At 39.7% G+C, this 27729-nt stretch overlaps 3 protein-coding genes across 3 annotated transcripts in view; 1 reads left to right on the top strand and 2 right to left on the bottom strand.

Annotated features, from left to right (window-relative positions):
- Positions 1-10053, bottom strand: itfg2 (integrin alpha FG-GAP repeat containing 2). The gene is made up of 12 exons (XM_062443726.1): positions 9712-10053; positions 8736-8831; positions 8594-8635; positions 7726-7903; positions 7495-7634; positions 6250-6398; positions 6064-6158; positions 5715-5768; positions 4314-4405; positions 3585-3702; positions 2781-2954; positions 1-148 (listed from the first exon to the last, which is right to left on the bottom strand). Exons 1-12 carry the CDS (start codon positions 9805-9807, stop codon positions 84-86), a joined length of 1299 nt encoding a protein of 432 aa, XP_062299710.1. The 5' UTR covers positions 9808-10053; the 3' UTR covers positions 1-83.
- Positions 10054-14316: 4263 nt separating this feature from the next.
- Positions 14317-15113, top strand: ascl1a (achaete-scute family bHLH transcription factor 1a). Its single transcript, XM_062444066.1, is given in 3 exon segments — positions 14317-14342; positions 14344-14941; positions 15063-15113. Coding segments are annotated over 2 exon segments (609 nt in total). The 3' UTR covers positions 14927-14941; positions 15063-15113.
- A 4825-nt stretch (positions 15114-19938) lies between these two features.
- The window catches only part of LOC134004836 (uncharacterized), a 58500-nt gene continuing 50709 nt past the window's right edge, over positions 19939-27729 (bottom strand). Inside the window, exons 11-15 of the mRNA XM_062444232.1 lie at positions 25474-25544; positions 24494-24604; positions 24301-24398; positions 21347-21416; positions 19939-20412 (exon numbers count right to left, since the gene is read on the bottom strand). Of these exons, the coding sequence (XP_062300216.1) occupies positions 20161-20412; positions 21347-21416; positions 24301-24398; positions 24494-24604; positions 25474-25544 (602 nt within the window). The 3' untranslated portion in view covers positions 19939-20160. The remainder of the gene's footprint in view (positions 20413-21346; positions 21417-24300; positions 24399-24493; positions 24605-25473; positions 25545-27729) is intronic.

Below are 27729 nucleotides of genomic sequence, written 5' to 3' on the forward strand. Positions count from 1 at the left end.
TACTGGAGACAGACATTCAGTGTTTATTAACAGAGTATTTACAGTCACGGTGAAAAACAGAGAGGGTAACGTGTTGATGTGTGTCACTGTGAGTCCTTGTAGAGTAAATTTGCGACCAGTGATCTCACTGCTGCTGGGTCCTCAGCATCTGTTGGGGGGGAAACAAATGTGGAAATGACCCTTGACATGACTCACTTTGTGTGTGATAAACCTCATCAGGACTTCTCAACAGGTGAAACTTCTGCGGTAGGAACTATGTGACTCATTTCCACTGACACATTATCACAGGATAGCATGTTGTAGGGATTTTCTCACTGCTGACTTGACTGTCAGGGTCAACAGGCTGAAATATATAGCTGAAATGCAGGTGATAGGAAAACAGAACATCTTATTTAAAAGATATCTCTAGAGATTTTCTATATTTTCCTTACTGTCAACAAATCTCATGTGCAGAGTGAAACCAGCAATGAACTCGTCTACTTACTGTGTATCCAGAGCCTGATATATCTTATTCCTCTGTGGCGTAGACTTCTGTTGTTGTCCAAAAACTATTAAAAACGTGTCAGTGAGCCACACCGCAGCACTGGGTGACATATTGCGTCACCACAGAGATTATAGTCGTGGTAGTTTGACTAGAAACGGCTCTGAAGGCTAATAACAGCGATCATGTTTTCAGTCTCAGGAGAGTAGTTCTGTGTAAAGCAGAACTACTAGCTGGTTGTGCTGTATATAACAACTTCTTGACTTTGTATTACCTTCTAAAAAAAACCCCTAAAGAGTAGTTTTAATACTTTTACTTGAATAAGAATCTGAATATTTCTTTCACCATGGTTAATTTCTTAAAAATTCTACGCAGCGCTTCTCTTTTAGCATCCAATAAAATATCAAAATATCTATATTCTTACTTGACCTGCTCAACACTCCCTGTTCAATGCACGCTTCTCTCAGGCCGAACAAGCTCATGATTGAATTCATCAATCACAAATTAAAAAGATAATGACCACGAAGGAGCAGCTGTCCGTCTTTAGAAAACCTCTCTCTCTCTGTCTCTCTCTGTCTCTCTGTCTCTCTGTCTCTCTCTGTCTCTCTCTGTCTCTCTCTGTCTCTCTCTCTTGCTGTGATGGAGACCTGACAGACTCCTCACAATTACCCTTTGGCTAAAGGGCGTTTATTAAGGTGAATGAACAGCAGGGAGGAGTCTCCGAGCTGCTGCTGACATTTCTGGGAAAAGTCAGGGCGAGGCAGCAAACACAGGTAACAACTTCAGTATATAGTTGCACATTTAAAAATATTGTATTTCCTGTGGCTTTAAATTGATATTATATATAACTGAGTTTTTACCTTTTACCTCGAAGTCTGGTTGTATAAATGTATATACCCAAAACGGCACAGGAACATATGTTCCCTCCCTCACACTCTGCATATCAGACACATTTTTACACCATTAGTTTGTCCTCAGTTGTGTCTTTACATTTGACACCCCCCCTCTCCTCCTCCTCTCCTCCTCCTCCCCCTCCTCTTCCTCTATACTCTCTCTTTCTTTCCTTGTCCAGAGGCTGCAACATCAGACATTTTTCACAGTGGGTTAAGCAACAAGCCTGTGAAATCATCGTCAAAGGAAGACACAACAGGCCCAGAGGTTGAATTATTAACACAGACAGCAGAGAGCTACGCTAACGCCACCACTGGGGTTTTCAAAAAATCAGATGTAACCTGCATTTAAAATAAAAAATCTGCTCTATGATAATGCTCAAACAAGTGCAACTAATGTGCTTTCATGTGGTAATTTCTCGCTAAATAGGTTTCCACTCTTTTTACAGAGATTTATGACATGAAGGGGGTTGACTACCTGGTCAGCCATGCAGACCAAATAGCAAAGACTAATTTGTAATTTAATCAGACTCATCTTCTCCTACAGGATATTTTATTATTAACAGCATGAGCCAGAAAACACACTACAGGAGAGAGGCTAGATTAATATTCCATTACAAAGGGACATTAAAAAAGGAAATGAACAGGAAATAAATAGCCATTGTGAGCATTCGCAATGATTAGCCAAGTTACTGACTTGGTTAAACATAGTGTTTGCCAGCAGGAGGATTGTGTTTGGAAAACTCCTCGACACAATTCCCCCTGAGAGAGGAGGGTAAAAAAGATGAAGAGAACGAGTCAGAGAGCAGGTCTGTGTGTTTGTGGATTGCAGCCCTTCTAAAAATATACTTCAGTCTTTTCAGCTCAGTTGACCGACAGGCTTTAGATTAATACGCTTTCGGATGAAGGGAGGAAAACGTTGCATTAGAAGTTCCCTGAATGAATTTCCTCTGTGACCTCTTCCTGTAGGTGCATGTGTGGTGAATTTGTTAGATGGGGCGTTATCCTGCACATTTTCAGGTCTATATTTATATTCTAGGGCCCTACATGAATATAACTGCATGATTTACAGCTCAAATTATCCTTAGTTATCTTATACTGGCTCTTTGTGCAGCCCTGTAGAGTTAACTTTGCAGATATTGCAAGTATGGCATTTCTGCCTATGTTCACCTTACATTTAATACTTTGATCGTGTTTAACATCAGCAAGCAGGATTTAGTTTTCTCTTTCCTCATCTTAAGTATTCAAGCCTGAATGTTACAACTAGTCAGAAGACAAGTTGACTATAAATTGTGTCACAGCTGGACTCCAACTCAAAAAGGCGAGACGTCGGCTTGAATTTAATAGAAGATGCTCTAATCTGAACGGAATCGGCTTCCTAATTACTGACTCCGACGTGGTTCACTCACCGACTCCCAGCAACTTCAGATTGCTCCTAAACTCCGGTTTCTCCTCCAGGACCCGCAGCATGTTAGTGGACTCCATGCGCTCCAGCTCCACCTTCCAGTAGATGTAGATTTTGTGATTGAAGCTGACGTAAACAAGGCAGGGGCTGTTCTTTCCCTCCTTACACGTATACTGACCTGCAACCACACAAGGAAAAAACCCTGCATGAATAACACTCAAACTTCATGTATTACACACAGTTTATAATTTTAAACTCAGTACGTGTAACAAACTGCTGTGATACAGTGTGTTACGTGAATCCCAATGAACACATCAGCAATCCTCTGCTGCCTGGCTGCTAACATGAGTCTCTGTGACAGCGGCCAGCGTCCGCACAAACACAGAAAACAATCTAATCTGCTTTAATCATCACACAGAGCAGGCAGAGATTGGAGGGGAAGGGGAGGGAGAGTCAGCTCTGTGTGCTGCAGGGTTGACTTGTTTTCACACGCACGTACACTAGATACGTGCATTAAAAAAAAAAACCTGGTGGAAACAGGCAGATCAAATAAACCCTCCTATCGTTATCTTATCCACTTACTATTGTACATGTCATATTAGCTCAATCAAACAACCTGTGTTCAAACACTGCAGAAAGATGTGAAAGGAAAGTGAATGCAGGAGGAAGGAAGATGAATCTGAAGCTCAACGTTGCCACCTACTGGTGTTAAGAGATGTGTGCATGTTTAAAATTCTGGCCATGCATTTACTGATATCAGGAGTGGCAAACGATGACATAAAAAAATAGTGAAAATGAGTTGTCTAACCCGCACAGAAGGCGTTGACATTCTCGTCAAACTGGAACCGCACGACTGTCCGGTTGTGGTCGATGATGTAGGTTTGACCGTCCCAGGCGCACGCCACCACCTCCTCTCTGCCGTCACCCTAAAAGCAAACAAACATGAGTCTCAGAACTGTTATTAATAATAGTTATTAGTTCTGCTTTGAGAGATGCAAACACAGTACTGATCTGAGAAGTTGATAAGTTGAAGAATTAGTCAGATAATTACAACTATTTTCATTTACCCAACAACAATGCCAAATATTGTCTGGTTACACTTGCAAATTAGCTGCTTTCTTTGTTGTTTTCCTTAAAGTATTTGTGGTTTTGGACTGCTGGTTTGACAAACAAGCAATTTAGAGATGTCTTTTTCACCATTTTCTGACATTTAATAGTCTTTTTCAAAACTCTTTCAGTTGTCTTTTCTTTCTTTTTCCAGTTCAAAAATATGTATAACTGGTTTTAATTGTTTATTTCCATTCAAAACAAAAATCTTGTTTAATTTTTTGCTATCTTTTTCATTCTTTATACATTTACTTGACTGATTTTATCCAACTGACATGTTTAAATCTTGATATACTCATGTAAAGCTAGTTGTAACTTTGTTTTAAAAGCTGCTTTATATATATATGACACTTTTTATGATTCTTGTTACATTTTTAGTCTATCAATCGATTAGATGAAGAAACATCATCAATAATACATGAAAACTCACAGTGACGTCGAGCTTCTGCAGAGCAAAGAGCTGATGATCCACCTGCACTGACCACAGCAGCTGCTCTGAACTGTCCATCAACTTCAAGGTTCCTTTAACACATGAAGGCAAAAACAGATATGAGTACAAAATGAAAGAATATTACAAGTTATTCCATAAAGAAATTACCTTGAAAACAGATTTCTGCTACTGTTATGATAAGTAAAGAATAAATACTCAGTGTCAGTGTTTTCTGATGGACTCTATGAGGTTTTCATGGCTCCTTTCACAAAATAAATCATTTTTAGTCCGAGGTTTTTGTGTCCATTTGTGGCATTTTATTAAAAAGAAAATCACAATGAGAAGCTTACAAGAGCTGATATGATTCAAAGAAAACAGCACACAAAAACCTATTCAACGCTGAGCTCAGTTTCAACAAAAAAAAGGTGTAAAATGAATTCTGCTCAGAGGACTTTCAACACCTCCACACTACACTATTCTTCACAAATAATCTCTGATGTTGTTGCTGACAGAACTGAAACACAGCTGGAGATATCATCTCTGTTTCTTAGGTATAATTTCCTGCTCTCACACACAAAATTAATGTTTTTACTCTATGTTTCCCACAAGACGGCGACTGTGAGAGTCTTGTTAGCAGCCAGAAGCATTCAGTGAATATAATCCCACTGGATCACATCTTCTTTATATATTGATGGAGTCTCCAGCTGCTCTGAGAGCTGTTTGCCAGATATCTGCTGTTGGCAGGAGGATAACTTACATCGCCAACAGCCAACTGCACATGCTGCACGGTTTACTACACCAACTCTGCCCTTAATATTTAATTAATACGACTCCTAAAGCACCGAGGGTATAACAAGCCATATGGCACTCACAAATGTTGGAAATGTTTTATTTAACGAGTCTGTAATTTATGATGTTTCCTAGAAAGAATTTGGCAGTAATCTAAGGGGAAATAACTCTTCAGATTGTACACTTCCAACTATTTAATTAACATAAACTGCTGATGTATCACAGAAAGTCTTTAAGTCAGAGGACAACAGGTCAGCTGAACATAAAAAATGTATAATTTGACAACAGAAAAATGCCCAATTAAACATATATGAATATATAAAGGTCTCTGTAATAAATAAAACAATAAATGGGTAGTCACAGGGGTTTAAACAGAGCTTTTTTTCTTTATACACTATATGTTTTCTCCATCATGGGCAGGAAATTACAGAGTTATTAGCAGGAAAATGACTAGTAAATTATAGAATAAATGACAGATCTGTACGATAAAGTGTTACCTTGTTATACAAATACCTTCTGCTGACTGATACGATTTAATATACTAACAAAATATGTTGATCTTATTGCCAAAAAGGATTTAAAACACGTTCAGAAAGTGTTATCATGACTTACCATCTAAAGTACAGAGAGCAAACAGCCCACATTTAGAAGATTCCTCTTTTGAGCCTGTTAAAAAAAGACAACATCAAACTTTACTAACCAAGATATTTTGAGTATAAGATAAGATAAGATATTCCTTTATTAGTCCCACAATAAGGAAATGTACAATACTGCAGCAGCAAAGTTCACAGGAAAAAAGCATCAACAAAAAGAATGAAAAACAATAGTGGTAAAAAAACAAACAAGTAAATAATAATAGGAAGATTATGATTAATTATGGTTACATCTCCTTTTTCATATGATATAACTTATGAGTTAATAGTATAAAATAAACTTGTAAAAGTTTAAAACTGTTTCATACCTTTGCTTATGCTGCCAATGAGGTGAGTTGAAACATTCTTGTTGTGTATCCGCCCGGTGGTCAGATGGAGAACTACATCTCTGGAAGGCCCTTCACTGTGAGGAAGGATGTGTTAAATCACTACTCTTTATATCTGTATGTCTATAACTTCCTTTTTTAGTAAGTTTATTATAATAGTGTGTGTACCTCCCAGGGGTGGCAGGGGCGTCGTCTCCGGAGCCAGAGGAGTCTTGTTGTGTCCAGGAACACAGCAGGATGGCGTAACCACAGCCTGGCTGCGACACCATCAGCTCCGGTAAACCCTCCGGACCCGGGTTAACTGACAGACTGTCCACCTGCAGCAAGGACAGCATCATTACACACATGGGACTTGTAATAAGCTACAAATCTTACATTGCAGTGCATATGAAACCTAAATGCTCTGTGATGAAGATCGATAACAACTTCATTTTTGTCATAAGGATATTCCGTAGTTCCTGTGTACTTCACACTTCTTGCTACAAAATATAATTCTCAGACTTTTACACAAGGATAAATCAAGTGATCCAAATTCAAATGACTGTCACAGATGTATACAAATGTTAAACATGACTCATAAATCTGCAAAACAACAAAACACAGAATACTGACATTACTATTAGCAGAGCCAACATAGCTAAATAAACACTGAGCTATACTGTAGTTGTTTTTTAGAGTCCTCAACAAGTTGTAATACAGACTACAGTATGTAGCCAAGACTAGACGATAACTCTTGAAGAAGATATTTTTCTACGTTTATCACGATATGGTAAAAAATCATATCAAATTCAATTAATCAAACTGATGTTCAAGTATTTTTCCACTATTATTCACTGCCTGATGTTAACCTTTTCATATGTGTAAAAGAAAAACTTCAATAATAAATGCCCGGAAAATGTATCTGGATATTATATGATTATATTGTCACATTATCATTCACATCATTCTGCTTTTAAGTCAGTGATGCTGATTTATTAACGAGCCAAACTAACAATTAAGCTCCTCACATTTTCAGCAAACACATGCTGAGTTAATAATTAATATCCAGCTGCCGTGATTCAGATTGCACCAAACAAATAAAAAAACACTGTGAGGGACTTCCTGTTGAGTGCTGGTGTTACTTCCACTGGTGTAAACTACAGCTGCAACTAACATCATCAATGAATCTGTTGATTATTATCTCGATTTATTGCTTCATCTACAACATTTAATTTGCTTTCACATGTGCCAAAAAAAGCAGCAAATCCTCATATTTGAGAAGATGATTTAAGAACATCAAGCTTTAAAAATGACAGATAGGATAATCTGATTACAAAGATATTTACCAATGAATTCTTTATTGATCGACTACTTGTTTAATTAACTAATCGCTGCAGCTCTATAGTGAACACTGAGTGCTGAGGTGAAGGGTACCTGTCCCTCCAGAAGCCATTTCTTCAGCAGGACCAGCTGTCCTGATCCCACGTCTGAACCATCAGAGGGCTCCTCCCAGCGAAAAGCTCGCACCACCCGATCTGTGTAGCCGACCACCAGCTCACAGCGGCCGTCACCATCTCAAATACAAACAAGCACACACTATAGTCAGATTTATGTAAATGCACCAAAAGCACACATAATAAATACTGAAGTAAAACCAGAATTTACCGATATCACTGATGAGGATGACTTTGGTGTTGGCGGGAATATGCTGTGTGAAGAAAGGCCTCTGGTCTTCAGACGACAGGAACTCATGCTGGCTGGATGAATCCGCTTTGCTCGCAGTGGCAGCTGTCAAGTCGAAGAGGTGAAACCATCCTTCTGCTCCCACAGCAACTACCAAGTTCTGATAAACAGGAAAAAACACGTGAAACGCCACTTTACAACCAAAATATTCAGAATCTTTTACATCTCGTTGATCTTTATTTTTTAGCAGAATCAGAGTCACAATCAGAGGCAAATTTGCCTTCAGTCAAAATATACAATTATCTACAATTAAGTAATCTTGTATAATATAAAGACAATTTTAAAAAGTTATATTCTACTTGTAAATTACTTTTACACTACCCTTTTCCTGTTGAGGAGTTCCAGACATTAGACCTCTGTATAACATGGTAAGACTCGCAATGGACTATTAAAAAAAACTAGCAAAATCGTTGCAGCAGAACTGGAAAAATCATCTTTTTTACTTCAAGGTGGAATTCCCCTTTGAGAGTTGCTGATATCACATGTGGATCTCTGGTCCACCAGGCTGTCACTTGAGAGTCGTTAAAGTCACATGAGTCAAAGTTTGACTCTAGACACACATAACGAGCATCAGCCAAATGATGGTGAAATATGAAGGAGGCTGGTAGATTTACTTCACTCATCAGGTAAATAAAAATTAATCTATTGAGTGTCTGGTAAAATTTGAAAAGTCACTAGTCATTTGGCACCTTGACTCTTGACTACTCCTCGTGTGACTCTAACGATGTAAACTACAAAGCTTAAAACAGTTCCAGTTCATGACCTGGACTAAGGATCGTCTCAGACTTACCTTTCCTTTGTTGCAGACGTCTCCAACTGCAACACAGGTGAGCTGGAAAACCAACAACACACAATATTAGTCATGAAAAATAAATACACTACAGAAAATCATCAACCATTAAACTTTAGTTATTTTGGGGTTATGTACCCACCATGCCCACGCAGGTTCTTGTGATCCAGGGTTTGGAGTCATCATTCTTGTAAATAAGCAGCTTTCCACTGGTGTCCCCGACAACCAGCTCATTCAACTAAATGGAGACACAAAATGTTCACTTAGCTATAATCAGGGTTGGGAAGGTTACTTTGGAAACGCAATAGGTTACAGATGACTAGTTACCTTATTTAAAATGTAATAAGTAATGTAACTATTTCAATAACTTCATCAAAGTAATGTAACTTATTACATTTGATGACTTTACAAATTTTCTAACCAATGTTTTCAGCTGTTAGGTAAGTGTTCCCATTAAGCACCAAAATCTAAATTCAGCTGTTTTTCATGGATACTGACATGATTTATAAGGGAGATCATTTCTTATAAAGCAAGATTTATCTCTCACTTGAAAATGTATTCATTAGTTCATGTAGATTTTGGAATACAAAATAAAGATATTTGATGAAAAAAGTCAAAAGTCTGGCATGAGATTAATTGGTACTGTGACACCATTTAAGCCCATGTGTGCTCCAAATAAGCCCAAGTCATGATGTATTTAGAAAATATTAAAAAAAATATTGATTTCAAAGAATTAAAAACAGCAATATATGTATTCAGTAACATGTTAAATATTTAAAAAATGAGGAAAAAACCCTCCTGAGGAAAATCTTAAAGGCCTGACAAGAACCACATCAAAGCCAATTGAATCACATCATACTAAACTATCACCAAACAAAATTATTTTATACTTTTCTTGTTTTTTTAATATCATAGCTTTTATTATTATTTGGTATTTTATTGCCATACATTGTGTGTTTGTGCTTCTTATTATATCCTATTTGTTTGTTTACATATAAAATGTGTTTTTTCTCACCACTATTATTTAAACCACTGTGTGGAATAATCTGTCATTATAACATAGTTTTGAATGTATGAAACATAATTAGAGACATAAACATATAAAAAAAAAAAGTTACCGAGTCATTGTCTGCATCTCCCAGACAGATTGCATGAGGAAAAAGAGTTCCGGAGAAATCCAAGCTGACTCTCTGCACATAGTTTAAAGACCTCATATCTGCAGGATGTGAAGGTTTAAACCCATTATGTCACATTCAACACATTTATCTCATTTTATAGCTAATTTAAACACCTTAAAGCGAGCTCACAGACACCAGAAGCTGAATTAAACATTAATCTGATTTACACAGAGGGAGATAATCCCGCATGCTAAATAAATAAATGGTTGTTGAATTACTTTAAAGCCTGTTTATATACATATATTTAAGGTTTAGCAACGATTTAGGTACAGCTATCTCTGTTAACACACACACTTCTTCCTAGTAAATAAAGTCATGTGACCTGAAAGAGTACGGAAGCGCAGTAGGGACAAAAGAGTTGTTATTGGTTTATTGGATTATTTGCACATTTGTACAATAAAAGTCAGAGAATAATAGTATAATAAAAATAAAAACACATGTGCAGGTAAGGTAGAAAACCTACAAAGGGTTTATCTTAAAACATCACCTTTTATAAGATATAAAACGCAATAATAATAATAATGCAAAGTAAAATATCAACATAAACATACAAATAATAAACCAAATTAATATGACATAGGTACAAACATTGCAAAATAAATAAGCAAAACAGCAAAAATGACAAGTTCAAAAAAGAAAAAAAACAACAAAAAAACCTTGCAAACATTACTAAATCTGGATTTTGTATGTAATTTCGAGAGTTTTACCACTACTTTTTCATTTTAACTGGTGCTGATGGATTACTATAGTTTTTCTATGATAGTTTGTGACAAATACACATGCACAAACTATTAAAAATCTATACAGTTTCATTGGCACTCTCATTTAAAGAGAAATCAGTAGGAAACAGTGCCATCTAGCGGTGGGAGATTGAATATTTAGTCCCAGTGTTAAGTCCCACTGTTGTCCTCTAGAGAGCGATATTCACTCACAACTGATCATCTCAGGCAGAAAACTGCAGAAACGAGAGAGATGTGATGCTTACACAAGTATTACAGGAGAGAAGTTAGTTAAGAAAATGGCATAAAGTCAGTGCAACTGTTTGGGAGGATGAATTATGTCTGTATTTTATGTTTTTTTCATGAATTGCTATACACTTACTGTCCACTTCATTAGGTACAAAAGGTGCAATAATCTAGCAATCTAGTACAACAGCTCTGCCATAAATTCTATATTTAAGAAGCTTATACATTTTCAGGTTTTGTTGATATTGTCAGAAAGGTGATAATTCTACTTTATGTTTATTATTCAGGTTGTAGTGGTTGATGATGGTTTATTAGGGTGCATTTTATTAAATGGTGTTTTTAATATTTTGTCCACACTATTAACAAACATGAGAGAGGCAAAATATTAGAAACACACTACCCTTTACGACCTCAAAAATAAACATAAAGTTGAATTACCACCTTTCTAACAATGTCAACATAAACTGAAAATGTATAAGTTTTGTAAAAGTAGAATATATGTCAAAACTACTTGTATTGTATTGCATTAGATTGCACAGAAGCTCCTAATAAAGTGGCCCTTTATAGTGAGTGTAAAGGGGATAGGTCAGTCAGTTGTATACATGCATGCTTGAGCAATTATGGCAAACAAAACAGCATCAAAAGTCATTGTAACTTAAATATAACTCTTGTCAGGGTTAGACCTATCATGCATTCCTCAGCATGTCTCTCCTCATATATTTGTGGGTCGTCTGTGTGAGCTGAAATATTCACACCATGCACTAAAGTTAGTTAAATCACTCCAGTTTTACATCCATTTACAACTATTTGCGCTTGCTATTGACTCAGCAGTTAGGTACTATAGTAAATTCTAACTTTTTTGTGTGTTTTATGTCAGATAACACGAGTTCTTGCTTTAAAAGTCCACTTTTAAACTCTTTAAACATAATCCTTCTGTGCACCTGCTCAAAATTAACAAAGCACTGTCAGAAAAAACTGTTTTTTAATAGCAAAGAAATTGAAATATAATCCTTTAACATCACACACACAGATTATCAACGGTGCTTATACGTTTTTTTGTTGTTGTTTTGTTTAGTTTTATTAAACCCCCATGCAGCAAACTCTCTAAATAAAAGAGACCAGAAAAAAAAACACAGAAAGTGGTTAAATGGGAACTCGGGCGCCCAGATGTCATATTAATTATTACACTCAGCTATGACTGGAAAGCCCCCTCAAGTAAAGTGAGCGCCCTCACAGCCTCTGGAAGACCGCAGCGGTGAGAGAGAGAGAGAGAGAGAGAGAGAGAGAGAGAGAGAGAGAGAGAGAGAGAGGGAGAGAGAGAGAGAGGGAGAGAGAGAGAGAGAGAGAGAGAGAGAGAGAGAGAGAGAGTCCTTACAAAGCGCTAATTGGACTCTGGAAGCACACTGACAGGGCATGGATAGGTTTCAGAAAGCCTGGCGATGGTGGAGGGGTGCAGGGGGAGGCTGAATAGAAACCCACGCTTCTTTTCTAAACTCTCTTGCTGGGCCAAAGAGAGAGAGAGAGAGAGAGAGAGAGAGAGAGAGAGAGAGAGAGAGAGAGAGAGAGAGAGAGAGAGAGAGAGAGAGAGAGAGAGAGAGAGAGAGAGTAAGGAGGGGGAGGGAAAGAAAAGAAAGTATTGGTGGGTGGGGTGGGGGCTGGAGTTCTTCAATGCACGCTTGATTTTGAATGCCACTGCCAACGCAGAAAAATTGCACAATTTATTACAATCCCCTCTTCAAGAAGGGCATGCACAGTGGCACAGAAATAAAGGAAAAGAAGAAAGGGGGGGCTAGTACACACAACACACACACACACACACACACACACACACACACAGAGAGAGAGAGAGAGAGAGAGAGAGAGAGAGAGAGAGAGAGAGAGAGAGAGAGAGAGAGGAGAGAGAGAGAGAGAGGCTAAATAAATTAATTTTACGCACGCACGGAGTGACACACCCAAACACAGACAGAGAGGAACACTGGGCATTAGGCTACAGTTTGGTCTTCTTGGGTTTTTTTTTTGTTCCCTGTTTGAAAGACATGTTTTATTATTCTCCTCTTTTCAAAGCGACAATAATCGACAGAGCACACCGCGTCGACGCTACTGTAACCATATCGGGTGTATCAAATCATACACAAAAGCCTCCTCCAAACTGCTTCTTAGGGCCCCTCTGCAGATTTGCGCCCCTCCGTCCCGCCTCTGTGCTGCTGATGATCTGCTCTAATCAAAGTGGAAAATTCGGCCTCTGATGCACAATGGTCCCTCAAATGAGAGGCATTCAGACGCGTCTGTAATGTTAACAATAAAACTAGACTGTGTTTGAGTTGAAACGCCACCGAGCAGCTGATTTACATGCTGAGCTCTCTGATAAACTACAGCGATCTAGAAAAAAAAAAAAAAATCTGAATCCTCGACGTGAGCTGTCTTTCAGCACCACAGTTTGGTCCAAAGCAGGGAAACTCCACATATATGCACACAAAACAATATTTAGTATATTTCTTTATATTTCTGCTACACTGCATTACAAATTTCATTTTTTAGCCATTCTTATCAACTAGAATCTTCTTAATACACAACACATTCCTTCTTTCACACACAGTTGTGTAACAGACTCGATATTTAAAAAACAAGCAATGATAATGTTACTTATAATAATGTCACCTGTTGAAATGAGAGTGAGAATGAGAGAAACCATTTGTCCGAACTAATTTTCCATCATCGACTGCTTGTTGGGTGTCAGTCCATTGAAGCACTATAGAGAAAAAAAAAAGTTCATATAGTAGATTTTTACAAGAAAGATTAAAGATTATTTGGCCAAAGTGATAATATATTACCGTAAGATCTTTAAATCCCTCTAATCCCTATGATAATGATACAAATAATAATAATAATAAAATGTATTTATATAGCACTTTTCACAGACAAATATCACAAAGTGCTTAAAAAGAGAAAATATAAAATCCACACAATGAGACTGTTTACATAAATAGACACATTCGTATAAAACAGAAATAAAAATATGAATGTATTAAGTAACAACTATTGATCGTGTCTATGTATAAGTTTAATGAGGAAAAGTCCAGGATATATGATAAAAGTTTCACCCTTTACAAAACAAAACACTCAATATTATATTGTAGTTAACAGTTTTTCCTCCGACTTCAAAACTTTCCTCTGTGTTGTGCTGCTCACCTAACTGACACCCGTGATAGATAGAAAGAAAAAAAGGAAAAAAACCCTCTCACCACTGCCTGTTTGTTTAGTGCTTCAAGTGGCACGCGTCCGGCGTGCGTAACGCACCGGCACCGGGGCAGGAGCCCTAGGTGAATCCACGCGACCGGAGGGCGTGGCCACCCCCCCTCCTTTCCATCCCTCCTCATCCAAACGCATTGAAAAGCAGTGGCGTCTTTCCTCGAGGACTCAGTGCAGCTTTGAGGAGCGCGCGAGGCAGCAGCCCAGCGGACTGCCATATACAACACGTGAACGGCACGAGCGGGACACACCGCCTTGAGACTTTTGCGATTCTTTATAAGTTTGTGTTGTTTTATTTTTTCTTTTCTTCTTCTTTTTTTAAAAACTGTGAATGGACCTCGCAGCCAGCATGGAAATTATTCAGCCACCAGCAGCTGATGCCTCCCGCTTGTTTCTTCTCCTCCGCAGCGGCTCAGAGCATCCAGTTGAGTCCCAGCAGCAGCAGCCAGAGCAGCGAAGGCAGCAGCAAGGCTGGGTCCAAACAACCCAAGAGACAGCGCTCTTCCTCTCCGGAGCTGCTCAGGTGCAAACGGAGGCTGAATTTCGCGGGTTTTGGCTACACTCTGCCCCAGCAGCAGCCGCACGCAGTGGCCCGAAGAAACGAGAGAGAGCGTAACCGGGTCAAGCTGGTCAACAACGGCTTCGCCACCCTCCGGGAACACGTGCCCAACGGCGCCGCCAACAAGAAGATGAGCAAAGTGGAGACGTTGCGCTCAGCCGTGGAGTACATCCGAGCCCTGCAGCAGCTACTAGACGAGCACGACGCAGTGAGCGCGGCGTTTCAGTCCGGTGTCTTGTCGCCAACCATGTCGCAGGGTTACTCTGCTGAAATGAACTCCATGACAGGTTCACCGGTGTCCTCCTACTCCTCCGATGAGGGCTCCTACGACCCCCTCAGTCCAGAGGAGCAGGAACTACTAGACTTCACCAACTGGTTCTGAGCATCTATATATAAGGTAGGAATAGACTTATCATTAGACTGTCACCATCAGATACTTTGACACTTAAAAACATTCATGAAAAAACATTTTGAACAGTGACTTAACCTTCCTATTCTCCTTTTTTTCTCCCTCACAGAAATATGGATCAACTCAATTTACTGTTGTCGTGCGGTTGGGATGGTCCCGGAGGAGGCAAGGTGTCTTCAAGAACAAGATGCACTGACTACGCTTGTCCTGAAAGCCCGGTCCTCCCAGACAGACAGACAGACAGAAAAAACGGCCTTAAAGTCCTGAAAACTTGGGAAATCAGGCCCGAGATCAGCGCCAAAGGATTACAGGAAGACGGGTCTCCTGACAGCGTGGGAATCCAAGCTTCTGTGCATTTGCCCATGATAAACAAACAAACAAACAAACAAACAAACAAACAAACAAACAAACAAACAAAAACAAAAAAGCCCTAAAGTGAACTCGTGCTCTTCAGCAGCACATTAAAAAACATTATTTAACACGTTCTGCTCTTCAACTATGCTAAATCCAATCACAGAACACCAACCCAAGACGTTTAATTCAGAAAATGCTTCCAAGTCGCGGATTTATTCTATGAAATTCTATATCAAACGCTTTTTTAGAAATATATTAAGATATTTTTGTATGTAAGAGATTTATAGATGTTTTGTACACATCCTTTTGTATATATTTTGTCTATATATTGCGAAGTTGCTTCTATACCTCTTGCCTATGTAGACGTGTAGTCTATTATTCTCTGGCTCTTCTGTTCATGAGGTTTCCAGAAGGAGTTTGACACTCCGACGTTTTATTCTAGCACCAATGTGTCTTATTTAATATCAAAAACCATGTTATTGCATTATTTCATGAAGTTCACAATGATCAAAAGTTATGCAGCTATTGTCCAAACAGAGCGCAATGGCCATGCATTGTCTCTTTATACTGCCAGCTCTATATTGTCTTCACATAAACAGATGTTGAAAAAGAAGTCTTATAACCATATTTTCTACACTCTAGTCCTAGAATAAAATGATTTGCTACTGAATTATTTTTTCCATGTCTTAATTTGAGTGTGTGTGTGTGTGTGTGTGTGTGTGTGTGTGTGTGTGTGAGAGAGAGAGAGAGAGAGAGAGAGAGAGAGAGAGAGAGAGAGACAGAGAGAGAGAGAGAGAGAGAGAGAGAGAGAGAGAGAGAGAGAGATGAAAAGAGGGGAAAACACTTTTAGTTACAGCTGTCAAAAGGTGGTCAGTAATAAGCTAAGGGAAATGGAAGATGAAGCTAAAATATGACGAGATGCAAACTACACTGTAGGGATAAAAATAAATCATCATTTGATCATTTGTTTCAGCGAAAACTGACGTTTACGCACAATTACACACATTTTACGCACGATATATATCAACAGAAATTATGATTAATACAATTTTTTCTTGTTATCTTCACAGTCTGGACTAAGAGTGAATGTTGTAAAACTGTCCCTCGCATCAACAAAACAACCTCAGTTTACATGGATTTACCCAAAACGGCTCAAAGTTATAAAAAGCAAGAAAGTTACACTTTGAAAAAAATTAAAATAATGATAACTTTTTATGATAAAAAAAAAAAAGATTCACCGGCGGGTCTTTTATTTTTAGCAGTTGGAGGGAAAGATAACATCACCCACAGATTTTTGAAGCACGGCTTGTGTTTCTGCAAAATTAAGTTTGACAGGTAGGGCGAAGGGTGCAGCCGGACGCGTGTCTGGTTTAATGAGTGAGTGGGGTTTGTATGGTGGTCGAGTGGAGACACAGAGCTGAATTGGCTGATGGCGTGTGCCTCCTGACAGCAGCATGCACACACAACAATCACCACCTGGGAGGGGAAAAAAGCCAGTGTGTGTGTGTGTGTGTGTGTGTGTGTGTGTGTGTGTGTGTGTGTGTGTGTGTGTGTGTGTGTGTGTGTGTGTGTGTGGTTGAAGATAATACTGTTTAGCTAGTTTTTTTCTCAACTATTTTCCATGCAGCTTTCATATCGTCCCGTCAAATTAACAAATTCAAATATTTGATTCAAATCATTTAAAAAAAAAAAAGAAGAAATATTTGATTCACAGAGAGAAAAGAACTGTAAAGCTTGTGGTATGTTCAGGGTTCATTGTTGCTCTCAAAGGAGGGTTCATGGACCACCAGGGGGCCCTGAGCGGGGGCTCGAGGGTCCCATTAAACATGAACAGAGCTGCACCATCACAATTACTCATTATAAAGTAAACACTAATGAACATTACAGTAAGAATTACTATTTAATTAAGAACCGTATCTTCATCATTATTCTGTTCTGATGTGCAGATGAATAATGATGAACATGATTCATCAACACAACTCATGATGTGAGACTTTTCTCTGTGTGAGTCAGATCAGACTTGAAAATGTAGAAAACAACAACGTCAGACAACAGTTTGCTCTGTTTAAGTATGATGAGTTTTCAAAGGGTTCAACCACGTTTGCTTATAGTTTACACAGTTATCAAAATCTTTTGAGGGAAGAAGTAAAACAATAGTTGAATCATTTATTAAAGGGACAACCCTCCATCCAGATATATAACATGAGGGATGCTCCACCTTCAAAATAAAGGATTGAAACCTGCAATCATTCCCAAACTGACAAAAACTACACAACAGCTCAATCTCATTTTTTAATGAAGCAATTCAAGTTTAGTTAAAATATGAATATTTGTAAAAAAGCATTGACGTTGGCTTACATTTTTAATTATGATACATTTTCTTGTAGCTCTATAAATATCATGTATTTGACACAAAATCTACAGTACAATACACAATTTAACCGGTTCATTTAGTCAAAAAACCCCAATGCAAAACAAAAGCCTCATAAAGAATGAGATTTTACAAATAGTAGTGTGTCATAGGAGGCCATGTAAGAGACCCAATGAAATAAACCTAAAAGATAGAATGATGTAACCAAACATAATTGCACCCAGTACAAATAAAGTACAAACAACACAAGGCAATGTTGTTTTTGCTTTGGGATGCATTTACTGCAACCTGCAGGAAACGTTTAATTCTCATGTCCAACCGAGTATGAGATTCTTACACAGCCGACACACTTTGAACAGGAAATCACTGTTTAAACTGTCTATACAGAGGATGATGGTGGATATTTGGGCAGCCAGAAACATTTCAGTGGGGGTTTCTTCTTACATGCAAACAGCTATTTAGGGTTCAGTTTTTATCTTGATGGTTGCAGAAGCTGGAGAGCACAATGCTGATGATGCAACAATTTTAACAAAGCAATTTAGTGATTAAATCTGTTTTATTACTCTAAAAACCCCACAGAAACCTCTTTGGAGATGTATATCTTCTCAGAGCTGCTGTTGTCATTTAAAAACAGTAATAAAACCATCATCCACAAGGACTTACAAGGTAGATATAATATCCCAACACCTTATAAAGGTTGTTAAGGTTGTTGGTCAGATCTAGTTACATGATTGTGACACTCCTAAAAGTCACAGTAAAGAAGCAGCTGAGAGAAGAGAAAGTGAAAATATGGAATGATATGTAACTTTATTTAACATCAAATCAGGATTTAAGTCTATTTTAGTAGTTTTTATTTCAACAGTAGAATTGCATGATGCAGTAAATTTTAATGGAAAGTTTACATAACATATTCTCTTGTGGTTTTGGGCTCTACATGCAGATGTACGCTGCTTACAGGATGTCCCTGATCTAACAGTCCTGGTTTGCTGCCTGTCAGAGCCCATTATGTTCCCTCTGTGGCGGTCTGTCAAGCATGCACGCACCGCGGGAGAGCACGGCCATATCTAATTGGCAAAGCCGAAGCAAAACAATGACCCAAACTATATTAGTTGAATATATCATTGAATAGCATTCATCAGTGTTGATTAAGTTGGATGGAGCTGGACAACAGCCTATACGTCTCTGTGGCTATGTTTGCTCAAATATTGTTTTTTTTTTTTTGTTTTTTACTCCAGGACAATAAGCAGTTGTTGCATCAGCAAATTTACATAAATACCCCCCAAACTCCACCCTACACCAGTACCCCCAGAGTAGTGTGTCAGATCAATTTTGGATAGAAGTTTGAGAGTTTTCATCTAGTGCACACTGATATAATAGTGTGTGGTGCATTTGCAGCGTTGCACAGTGAGCAGTTGTTGTAGTGGAAGAGTTCAGGGCAGTTCAGGACCATAGACAGCACTTCACAGCTCTGTGAAATGGTCCATGTGCTCATTTAATATTGCCTCTCTCTTCGTAGGGTTTTCTATACGCATCTGTCATTATCCCATCATGATCTTTAATTATCAGAATATCACCAATGTGTGGAGGGTCAGGAAGTAATTCAATATGCACTGATGTTCAAAGCACAAATACAGTAGCATAATAGTCACAATTTATCTGGAGGTAGATGCCATCTTTGTGCATTAAATACATTTTTGTTATGATTTATTTTACAATCAACACTTGGTGATGTATCAGAATGCATATACTGTACAAAACTTCTTAAATCTCCTCTGCACATGGTATGTTGATGTTAAGTAACTCAGCAGCAAAGGTGGAAGATACTCTACAATACTTTATTACCAAGTAGTAGATTTTTAAGATTAGAATAAAATCAGCAGTAGAAAGTTTTCAGAAGAAATAGACAAAGATGAAGAGAATTAACAGCACTGTTATGTATTTTAGTCAGAGCATATTATGTCGGGGGTGATAGGATGATCTATCTTCATGAAATCAAATGATTTTTTTAATCAATTTCACCACTGAATGACATTTGGTCATTGCAAAGGCACTTGTTGGAGCTGATCTTAATTTTTCATACAAGGTTGTATCATTAAGGTGCAGATTAACTTCTGTGTCATAATAGTTTTTTTTTTTTTTTACAACTGTTGTACCACCTTTGTCAAAGTCATTTTTAATTTACAACGGAGTTGGCCTCTTATCTTTAGGTCAACGTATGACTTACTTTACAAGTTTCTTGTGTTTAAGATGCATGAGTCCTATGAAAGGTCAGTTTTTAACATCAAAGTGACTTATTAGTGTTTCAGAGATTCTTGCTTTGGAACAATAGTTATAATTGAATGCTTATCATCGTCTTTTTCTTCCACAGTTCTTTAATGCAGGTGGTGAGCAGCTTCAAACCTTTTCTGTTAGTCAGGTGTTACCTTTGTACACAAGACTTCAGTTCTGATAATGGCAGTTCAGTTCAGTGCAGTGATTGAGGTCAAGGGTTGCTGAAGTCATCTAGAGGGTTGGAGATGACCGACTTGTGAATGAGCATGAAGAGGGGCAAGTAGGCCAGGAAGTCCAGCAGGTCGAGGGGGGGAATGTGCTGGAGCTCCAGTCTGATGGCCGCCTCCTGCTCCAGGTGGATTCCCCCAGCCTTCAGCTCCAAAAGCAGCTGCTCTGCACTGATGAAGCCCTGCTGAGTGCCGACCTCCCCTCGCTGGTCCTCCAGGAGGAAGAGGAAGAGTTGCTGCAGGAGTCATAATAATAATAACACACATAAATAAGATTTGAAACAAGAAAAAACTGGATCTGGACTCTGCACAGTTGTGAGTGTGTGGGTGCATGTGTGAGTGTGTTGTTTTGTGTGTGCTCCTTGGAGTAGCCTCAGATTACATCAGTCTGTTTCTAGTCTTGTTTGAGTGCACCTGTTTGCACAGTTAATGCAGTCTAGGTAATAATTGCTGGGGGTAGGGGAAGGGGGGGAGAATAATCCTTCTGGCAATTAGCCAATTTCCCCCTCCAACCTCTCCAGTTAACAACCCTATCCCTAACAGCTCTATAATTACAAAGCCTCCCCTACCTGGCCAAGGGTTCAGTTTCCACACCCATGGCCACAGGCTTTCATGTTCCTTCTGCCTTTCAGTTGCTCACTACTTCCTTGTATGAATGAGGGCCGGGCCGGCTTGTGAGCGGCCAGCTGCTAGGCTAGTCCCGGTCCATCTGAGATGAGCCGTGTGTCTCAGGCTGATTACAGGGCTGGGCGGAGTGGACGGCATGTTCACTGCTGGGCACTTTAATGAGATTAAGGCTGTGCTAATCTATGAAAAGGGAAAAGCACCCGTCTCTTTTTCTCTCTGGCTTGCTTCCCTCATTTCTATGCATGAGGGCTGAGTGGCTTTCATAAAAAAAGCTAGCTTTACAAAGCATGCTTTGGAATTGCTCTTCAAAGTGTTTACCAGTATTTATTTCATTATAATTATACCCGCGGAGCCATAAAAGAGACACGGAGTTGGTGTTTGTGACATGAATGTGACTAATGTGGGAGTTAATCTGATGTTGCATGGAGGTAATCAAGTGCACCTTGTGCAAACAAATCTGAGAGTATGAAAATGTGGTGGTGTGGTCTTCAGTGCACCTAATAGCCAGCAACATTCTCAGAGAAAGCTAAACCATGACTTTACCTTTGCTTTAAAGAGCCTCACTTCAAGGGAACGGAAGTCCATGTTGTTGATTAGTGATCGCATAAAATCACTGTAAGAAAAGAAAAAAATAACCATCAAAATAAAATCATTAACTGCTAAAAGTTGTCTCTACAAAGAGCATGTATGCTGTTTAAAAACTTTTTTTTTTTTTTTTTTGTGAAACAAAACTAAACAATGTTTATTTGTCATATAAATGTAAAATGTGTTTAAAATCAGAAGAGGTCAGCCTCAGGAGACAGTGTTAGTAAAATCTGGTTGTCATGGCGGGCGATTTTTGGCGGGTCCGTCCCATGCGATATTGTGTTTGGAGAGACATGATGGTAAAGTGTTCTGAGCCCATTGTGGTTGCTCACAGTGGCCTTGCTGCCAAACAATGCGCGGGCACATGGGGACATCCCGCCACAGTAACGGATAAAACTGCTGTGGTTTTGGGACGGCGGGTGTGGGGGAGCTAGGGCAGGGTGAGCGGGATTCGTGTGGAGGTTTGAGGAGGGGAATAAGCGACCTAGGCACACTCTGGTGCAATGTGACTGCTCGCACACCAACAAAATCTAGGTCCGCTCGTATAATTAGAGGGAGACACAACCGATTGTGTTGGGACAGACCTCTCCTGTCCAGCGTGTGGCACAGCGACGGTCGTCCCTTCTCTAATGAGCGCCCAGTGTTAATGAGCCCCTCCTCACCGTGTGCTCAATGGCCTGTTAGAGCAAAGAATGGCCAAGCGCTAGGCCATCGAGTGCAACGCACGCCTGAGTGCTCCCTGTGCCGTGATTGGCCCTTGTCCTCCAACCACGGTGCAGGCAGGGGCTTGATGGGGATGAAGCGAGACAGGGCAGCTAATGATCATTAATTGCACTTGGTTTGCAGGAAAAGAGTCCAAATTCTGGTGTGCTAAGGACACTGGCGTGATAATGGCTAGCATAAACTAGGGGCTAGGGGACCGGTGATGGACTGCAGGGAGGATAATAGCAGCCTAACCCATTTTCTTTTGTCGGCCCTCCTCTGGCACCCCGCTGTGGCCAACACAGCAGACTCCTCGCTTACGTAATGCCAAAAATTGTGGCGGTCTCCTCGTTAAGGGGGGGGGGGATGCAAACATATTCTGACCTAGTTTGATTTGACAGAATTGAGAGTTGTTTTGGGATAATTTTGAGCGGGCTGCAGTGACGCTGTGCTATAAAAAGGGAACTCTCTGGAGGAGGAGGAGGAGGAGGAGGAGGAGGAGGAGGAGGAGGAGGAGGAGGAGGAGGAGGAGGAGGAGGTACATGTATTGTTTGACAGTTTATGTGGTGGGGAGTCAGTCTGGGTTCTGCTGTCTCATATTTTCCCCCCTCGACATACTGAATTAGCGCTCCTTCGCTCACTGACTCATTTAGTCCAGTTGAATTTCCAGGAACGAGGAGATTTACTGTAACTCTCAGCGCATGCATGCATGCTCACAAATCCAGAGGGGACGAGAGCGGTGGTGATGAGCTCGACCGGTGCGGCTCCACTGATGCCGTTTGGGAATCCTGTATGGCAATGTGCTTCTTGGCAGATCATGTGACTTTGCCCTGAGGGAATGTGGCGCTGTGTGAGGTGGACTTGTCGGGGGAGAACAATGCTACACAGGGACAGATGGGCTGAGTCAAGGGCCAAAACAGCATGGCACAGAGGGTGAGAGGGAGGCGACAAGAGAGTCGGGGAAGATGAGAGAGATGACGGCGGCAGACAGTTAAAGTTGAAAAGGAGAGTGAGGAGTGTGAGTGTGGGGCGGGGGGAAGGGTGCAATTAGCGTGAGGTAAAACTGGAAGTAAAAAAAGATATATATTTATAAAAATTTGGGATACACCTTCTCAGATTTCAAAGCCTGACGTGATCAGAAAGGCTGATTGTGTAACTACTGTTTCAGCTCATTTCTAAGCTAGGATTAGAGACAACAGGATTAACTGAAACAGGTAAGAGGATCAATTTAGTTCAGTTGGGATGAGATGACAGAAGGATGCTATTGTTTTCTCCTTGTTTAGGTGGTGGTATTATGAATGCTGATCTTCTCTCTTCGTATTTAAATTGAAAGACAGAGTTTTGTGAAAGGAGGTTTAATATGGACATTCATTATCATTACTATAATTGCCTCTATACAGAGCAGACACCCTGGTCTTTCTGTGCCAGCGAGTCACTCAGTCTACAGGCCTCCTCTAATACAGAACACAAAGGCCTGGCCGTAAATCAGAGGACCCATGACCCTGGCCCTGTCCTTGCTGAGAGGGAGCTCTCACTCTGGGGCGAGGGCTTTTGGGAGCAGGCCTTGACCCTCAGGGACCTCCGGAGTAGGCTTGGCTCCACATACTCCTGTCTGTAGGAAGCTATAAACCCCAGGGCAGGAGAAAAAAGAAGCGCTGTGTGTGGGAATCTGCAGCATATGGGACATAATGTAGTGACACAAGGACGCTGGGGCCAATTGAATCAGGGTGATGGTTTTCTGTGTGCCCAGGGTTCAGGTCATGTTTTAGCTCCATAAAAATCTATAAAATGTCAAAAAGAGTGAAAAACGCCACTCACAAGGTCCAAGATCTTCACTGCTAAAACCTTCTTTTTACCAAGTCCTTTCTGTCTGGATTTGAGTCCTTAAAGCAAAAATATCCACTATTGTATACAATTAAGTCATGATTTCCTACTTTATTCATTTGTTTGTGGAGATGGAGACACTTATCTCTAAATTAGGTTTTATGAGTCATTTATGGACAGAAATGACTTCAGAGGAGACATATTCTGTTCTAACCTCAAACATCATATAAAGTGTGACAGGAAGGGGATCAAAGAGGTCCCCACACACGATGACAAAATCACTGGAACAGACTTGCGTACACACTCTTATTCTTATTTGCAGGTCAGTGACTCCCTTTTCCGGCCTCATTGAGAAGTGTGGAGTGTGCCTGCTGTCGGTCACTTACTCCATGGTGGCTATTTTCTGTGCCAGGCTAGCGATCACAGCAAAGAGCCTCAAGTCCACGAGCCCATCTCTCACCCTGAAGTCCACCATCTCCAGGATCTGAAAAAGATTCAACAATCAAACCTGCTGATGTGATTTCGGTGTACGTTTGTATAACTATGTGCGTGTGTACATATGTAAAGTAAAGGACCAACCCTGTAGACATAAAGCTCTTCTTCATCAGACAGCAGCTCAGGAGGGATGATGTTTTTAAGAGCAAGTAGAACCTGAAGGCAGGAGATGTAACCATCACCGTCACTGTCCTCCTGCAAACAAAGACCATCATCATCATCTAGAGCTGAAACAACCAATTAATCCAGCAAGGCAATTATTTTTAAAAGCAAAATGTGAATGAATGTTAATATCTGCTGGCTTTCATAGTCTATGATTGTCTACTTTTGTTCTTGGTTTACTGGTTGGACAAAACAAGTCATTTCATTCCAGCAACTTGTGTTATGGGACATGGACATTCCTTTAAATGAGCTGCATCATGCACATGTCCAGGTATTTGTTTATATTCCGGGGCTCTACTGGAATATCTTTGCATGATTTACAGTTAGAAAAACGTCCTTATTTATCTTATACTGTTCCTTTATGCAGCCCCTCAGTTCAGCTTTTGTCTGAAACAGGTTGTTTTAGCTCCTGACTCTTTAAGGCCTGATGAGCCCACTCTGTTCTGATTGGTTAGCACCCATAAACAAACAATAACAGTATGAGATTTCACTTTATTTTTCTCATTCTTTCCTTAAAATGGAAATGTTCAAGCCCAAACAACATGAGTAACCTTAACAACAACCTTAGCAACAAAGGCTGCGGATGTCATCAAGAGAAGACATAGAGGTAACTACAGAGCAGGCTGAAGTTTGGCTTTTGCCTTGCAGGGAGCATTTTTACATACATTCAACGCAAGTTCTGCTGTCTTAACAGTATATAAACAACAGAAAATCATAAAAAGCATGATATCTTCCCCATTTTCTGTCAATTTGTAGACCAAACTATGAATCGATAATGCAAATAATCGCCCTTTAGTAACTATTTCTTGAATGGGAGTGCAACATATTGGAGTTAGTGAGAGTGGACATTCAAAAGCTCAGGGAATATACTGTATAAAGGTTCAAACTCCCTTTTCACTTACTGCTTCAAAAGCTCTTTTGTACTCGGCCAGCTTCTCCTGACTGAAAATGCAATACTTTGCCAAGAAGTCGACTGCAAAGAGAAGAGAAAGAGACAAACGTTCAGAGTTTGTAGAATCCATATATCATATACACGACATACTTTCTGACTGCAAACAAACAAAATTTAACAATGTGTTTCTTCAATGTATTAAATGTTACACCACAGCAGTATTTTCCAGCTTGAGTAACAATCTTAGACTGCTGTGTGCATGTGTGCATGTGTATGTGTATGTGTGTGTGTGTGTGTGTGTGTGTGTGTGTGTGTAGAGTGGATTAGAGCAATATTTCTCCCCTCTGGTGGCACTGGGGTCAGGGAGAGGGGACAATACAGGGTGAGCGGTTCACAGGGCGTCCAATTGGCTGTGATCTGGGGGGAGGGGGGAGGAAGGGGGGGGAGTGGCACTTAGCTGCTGTGCCTTTTTTATGAAGACAGAAAGCGAGATGAATAGATGTTACGAGACGTATAGTAGTCAAGGCCTTGAAATAAACCACATTATTCTGCACACTACTATGCTTTAACAGAACAAAGATGTTTACTGTGAGTGGATATTTTGTGGGAAATGAATAAAGCATGAATGAACTGTGGACAGTGAGTGGAAATACAGTTTGGTTTACAGATTGGTCAAAATGATAGAGAGCCATCAGACATCTTATAACACATTAAAGTTAGTTTAATCCTACTTTGAAAACATTTGCACTGACTACAATGCATTAAAGTAAGTGACTGTTTTCATCAAAAATATACAGAAGAAAAACTGTTTATGATCATAATCCTCAAACACGCTTGTCAAAAGACTCAAACTTTCAAAAGCGTAGTTTATTTCCTCAATTCCAATGTGATCATCAATGCAAAAGTCCCAAATATTCAAATGATTACGTGAAAGGCACAAACTGAGGCTAACCACACCCATGAATATTTCAGTAGCCAAATTTGGGAGGGAGAGAGACTTGGAAAAAAAGGGGGCTTTTAAGCTGCTGCCACTTCAATTTAGGAGATGAGAATGAGTCTACTGAATAATGGATCTATTCATTGGTTTGGAGAAGAAAGAGAAGCAACAGAGTTGATATCAGTCTGGACTTAAACCCCTGGACCTCTGGGGTTTCTCTGCAATAGCAGGGGGCTGTTTGAATCTGCCATTTATCAGCTTAGGCCTAATCAAAACCAGGCCTTCCGTGGCCTTGTTCTTTCACATGCAAAATGTTACATTCGTATCTAGTCAACTTGACTTGTTAAAGCTTGATTGATCAAAAAACCTGCAGAGTTGGCTTCGTGCATCTGTTTGCAAATATCTGTGATGAGAAGAGGGCTGCAGCGCCGGGATCTGGAGGCACACATGCAGCCGCTGGTCAGCCTGCATGGGATTTAAAAGTCTTCTCTCTCTTCAAAAGACACACGCACGCATTCACACAGCGGCTGGATCAGCGCACTGATCAATCTGCTAAAGTGAGATGGCAGCTTGTGCGACAGAGTGAATAGATCCACCTTCTCTCTTTCAGAGCGAGACTGACTGAGGTTGACTGGCCATCTGGAGCAGAGAGTCCAGAAACACAGATATGATAAATATTTAAAAATGACCCATGCTGGTTTGTTTTACTTCATACTGACTGACCAGAACAACTCAGGTGGGTCATCTTTCTTCAGAGGTGGAGAGAAACTAAACATGTTTACTCAAGTGCTGCACTTTTTCTGCACAATCTGGAGGCACTTGTACTTTTCTTACACTACATTTCATTTACTGCTCTACTTTTGACTTATTTTAAAGCCAAATCATGTGATTTTACATGATAAATACATAATAACATATCACATAAATTTATTATTAACAAGGGACATGCTTTGTGACTTTGTGCCAACAACAACTAGTTTGCTGGAGCTCCACAGGGATGAACTAAACCTTTAAAATGTGCATCTGTAAAATGCTTCAAAACGGTCCATTCTGCATAATGAGAATATCCAATTTGTGATACTTTAGTACATTATTTTGCCAATACTTCTGTGTTAAAATACCTTATGAACACAGGACTTTAACTGTCACTGGACCATTATTACAGTGTGGTATTGTTACTTTTAAGAAATGCAATACTTTGCCCTTCAAGCTTCAGCTTTTAATATGCCAAGCCACTTTTTGATGAAAGCTAATTTCAGTTATGAGAGTTGATTTTCCAAAAAGTCTCTCAGCTAAATGAATAATTGTGATGTACTAAATAGAGCATAA

The sequence above is a fragment of the Scomber scombrus genome, chromosome 22 (assembly GCF_963691925.1).
Source record: "Scomber scombrus chromosome 22, fScoSco1.1, whole genome shotgun sequence".
Taxonomy (NCBI): Eukaryota; Metazoa; Chordata; class Actinopteri; order Scombriformes; family Scombridae; genus Scomber; species Scomber scombrus.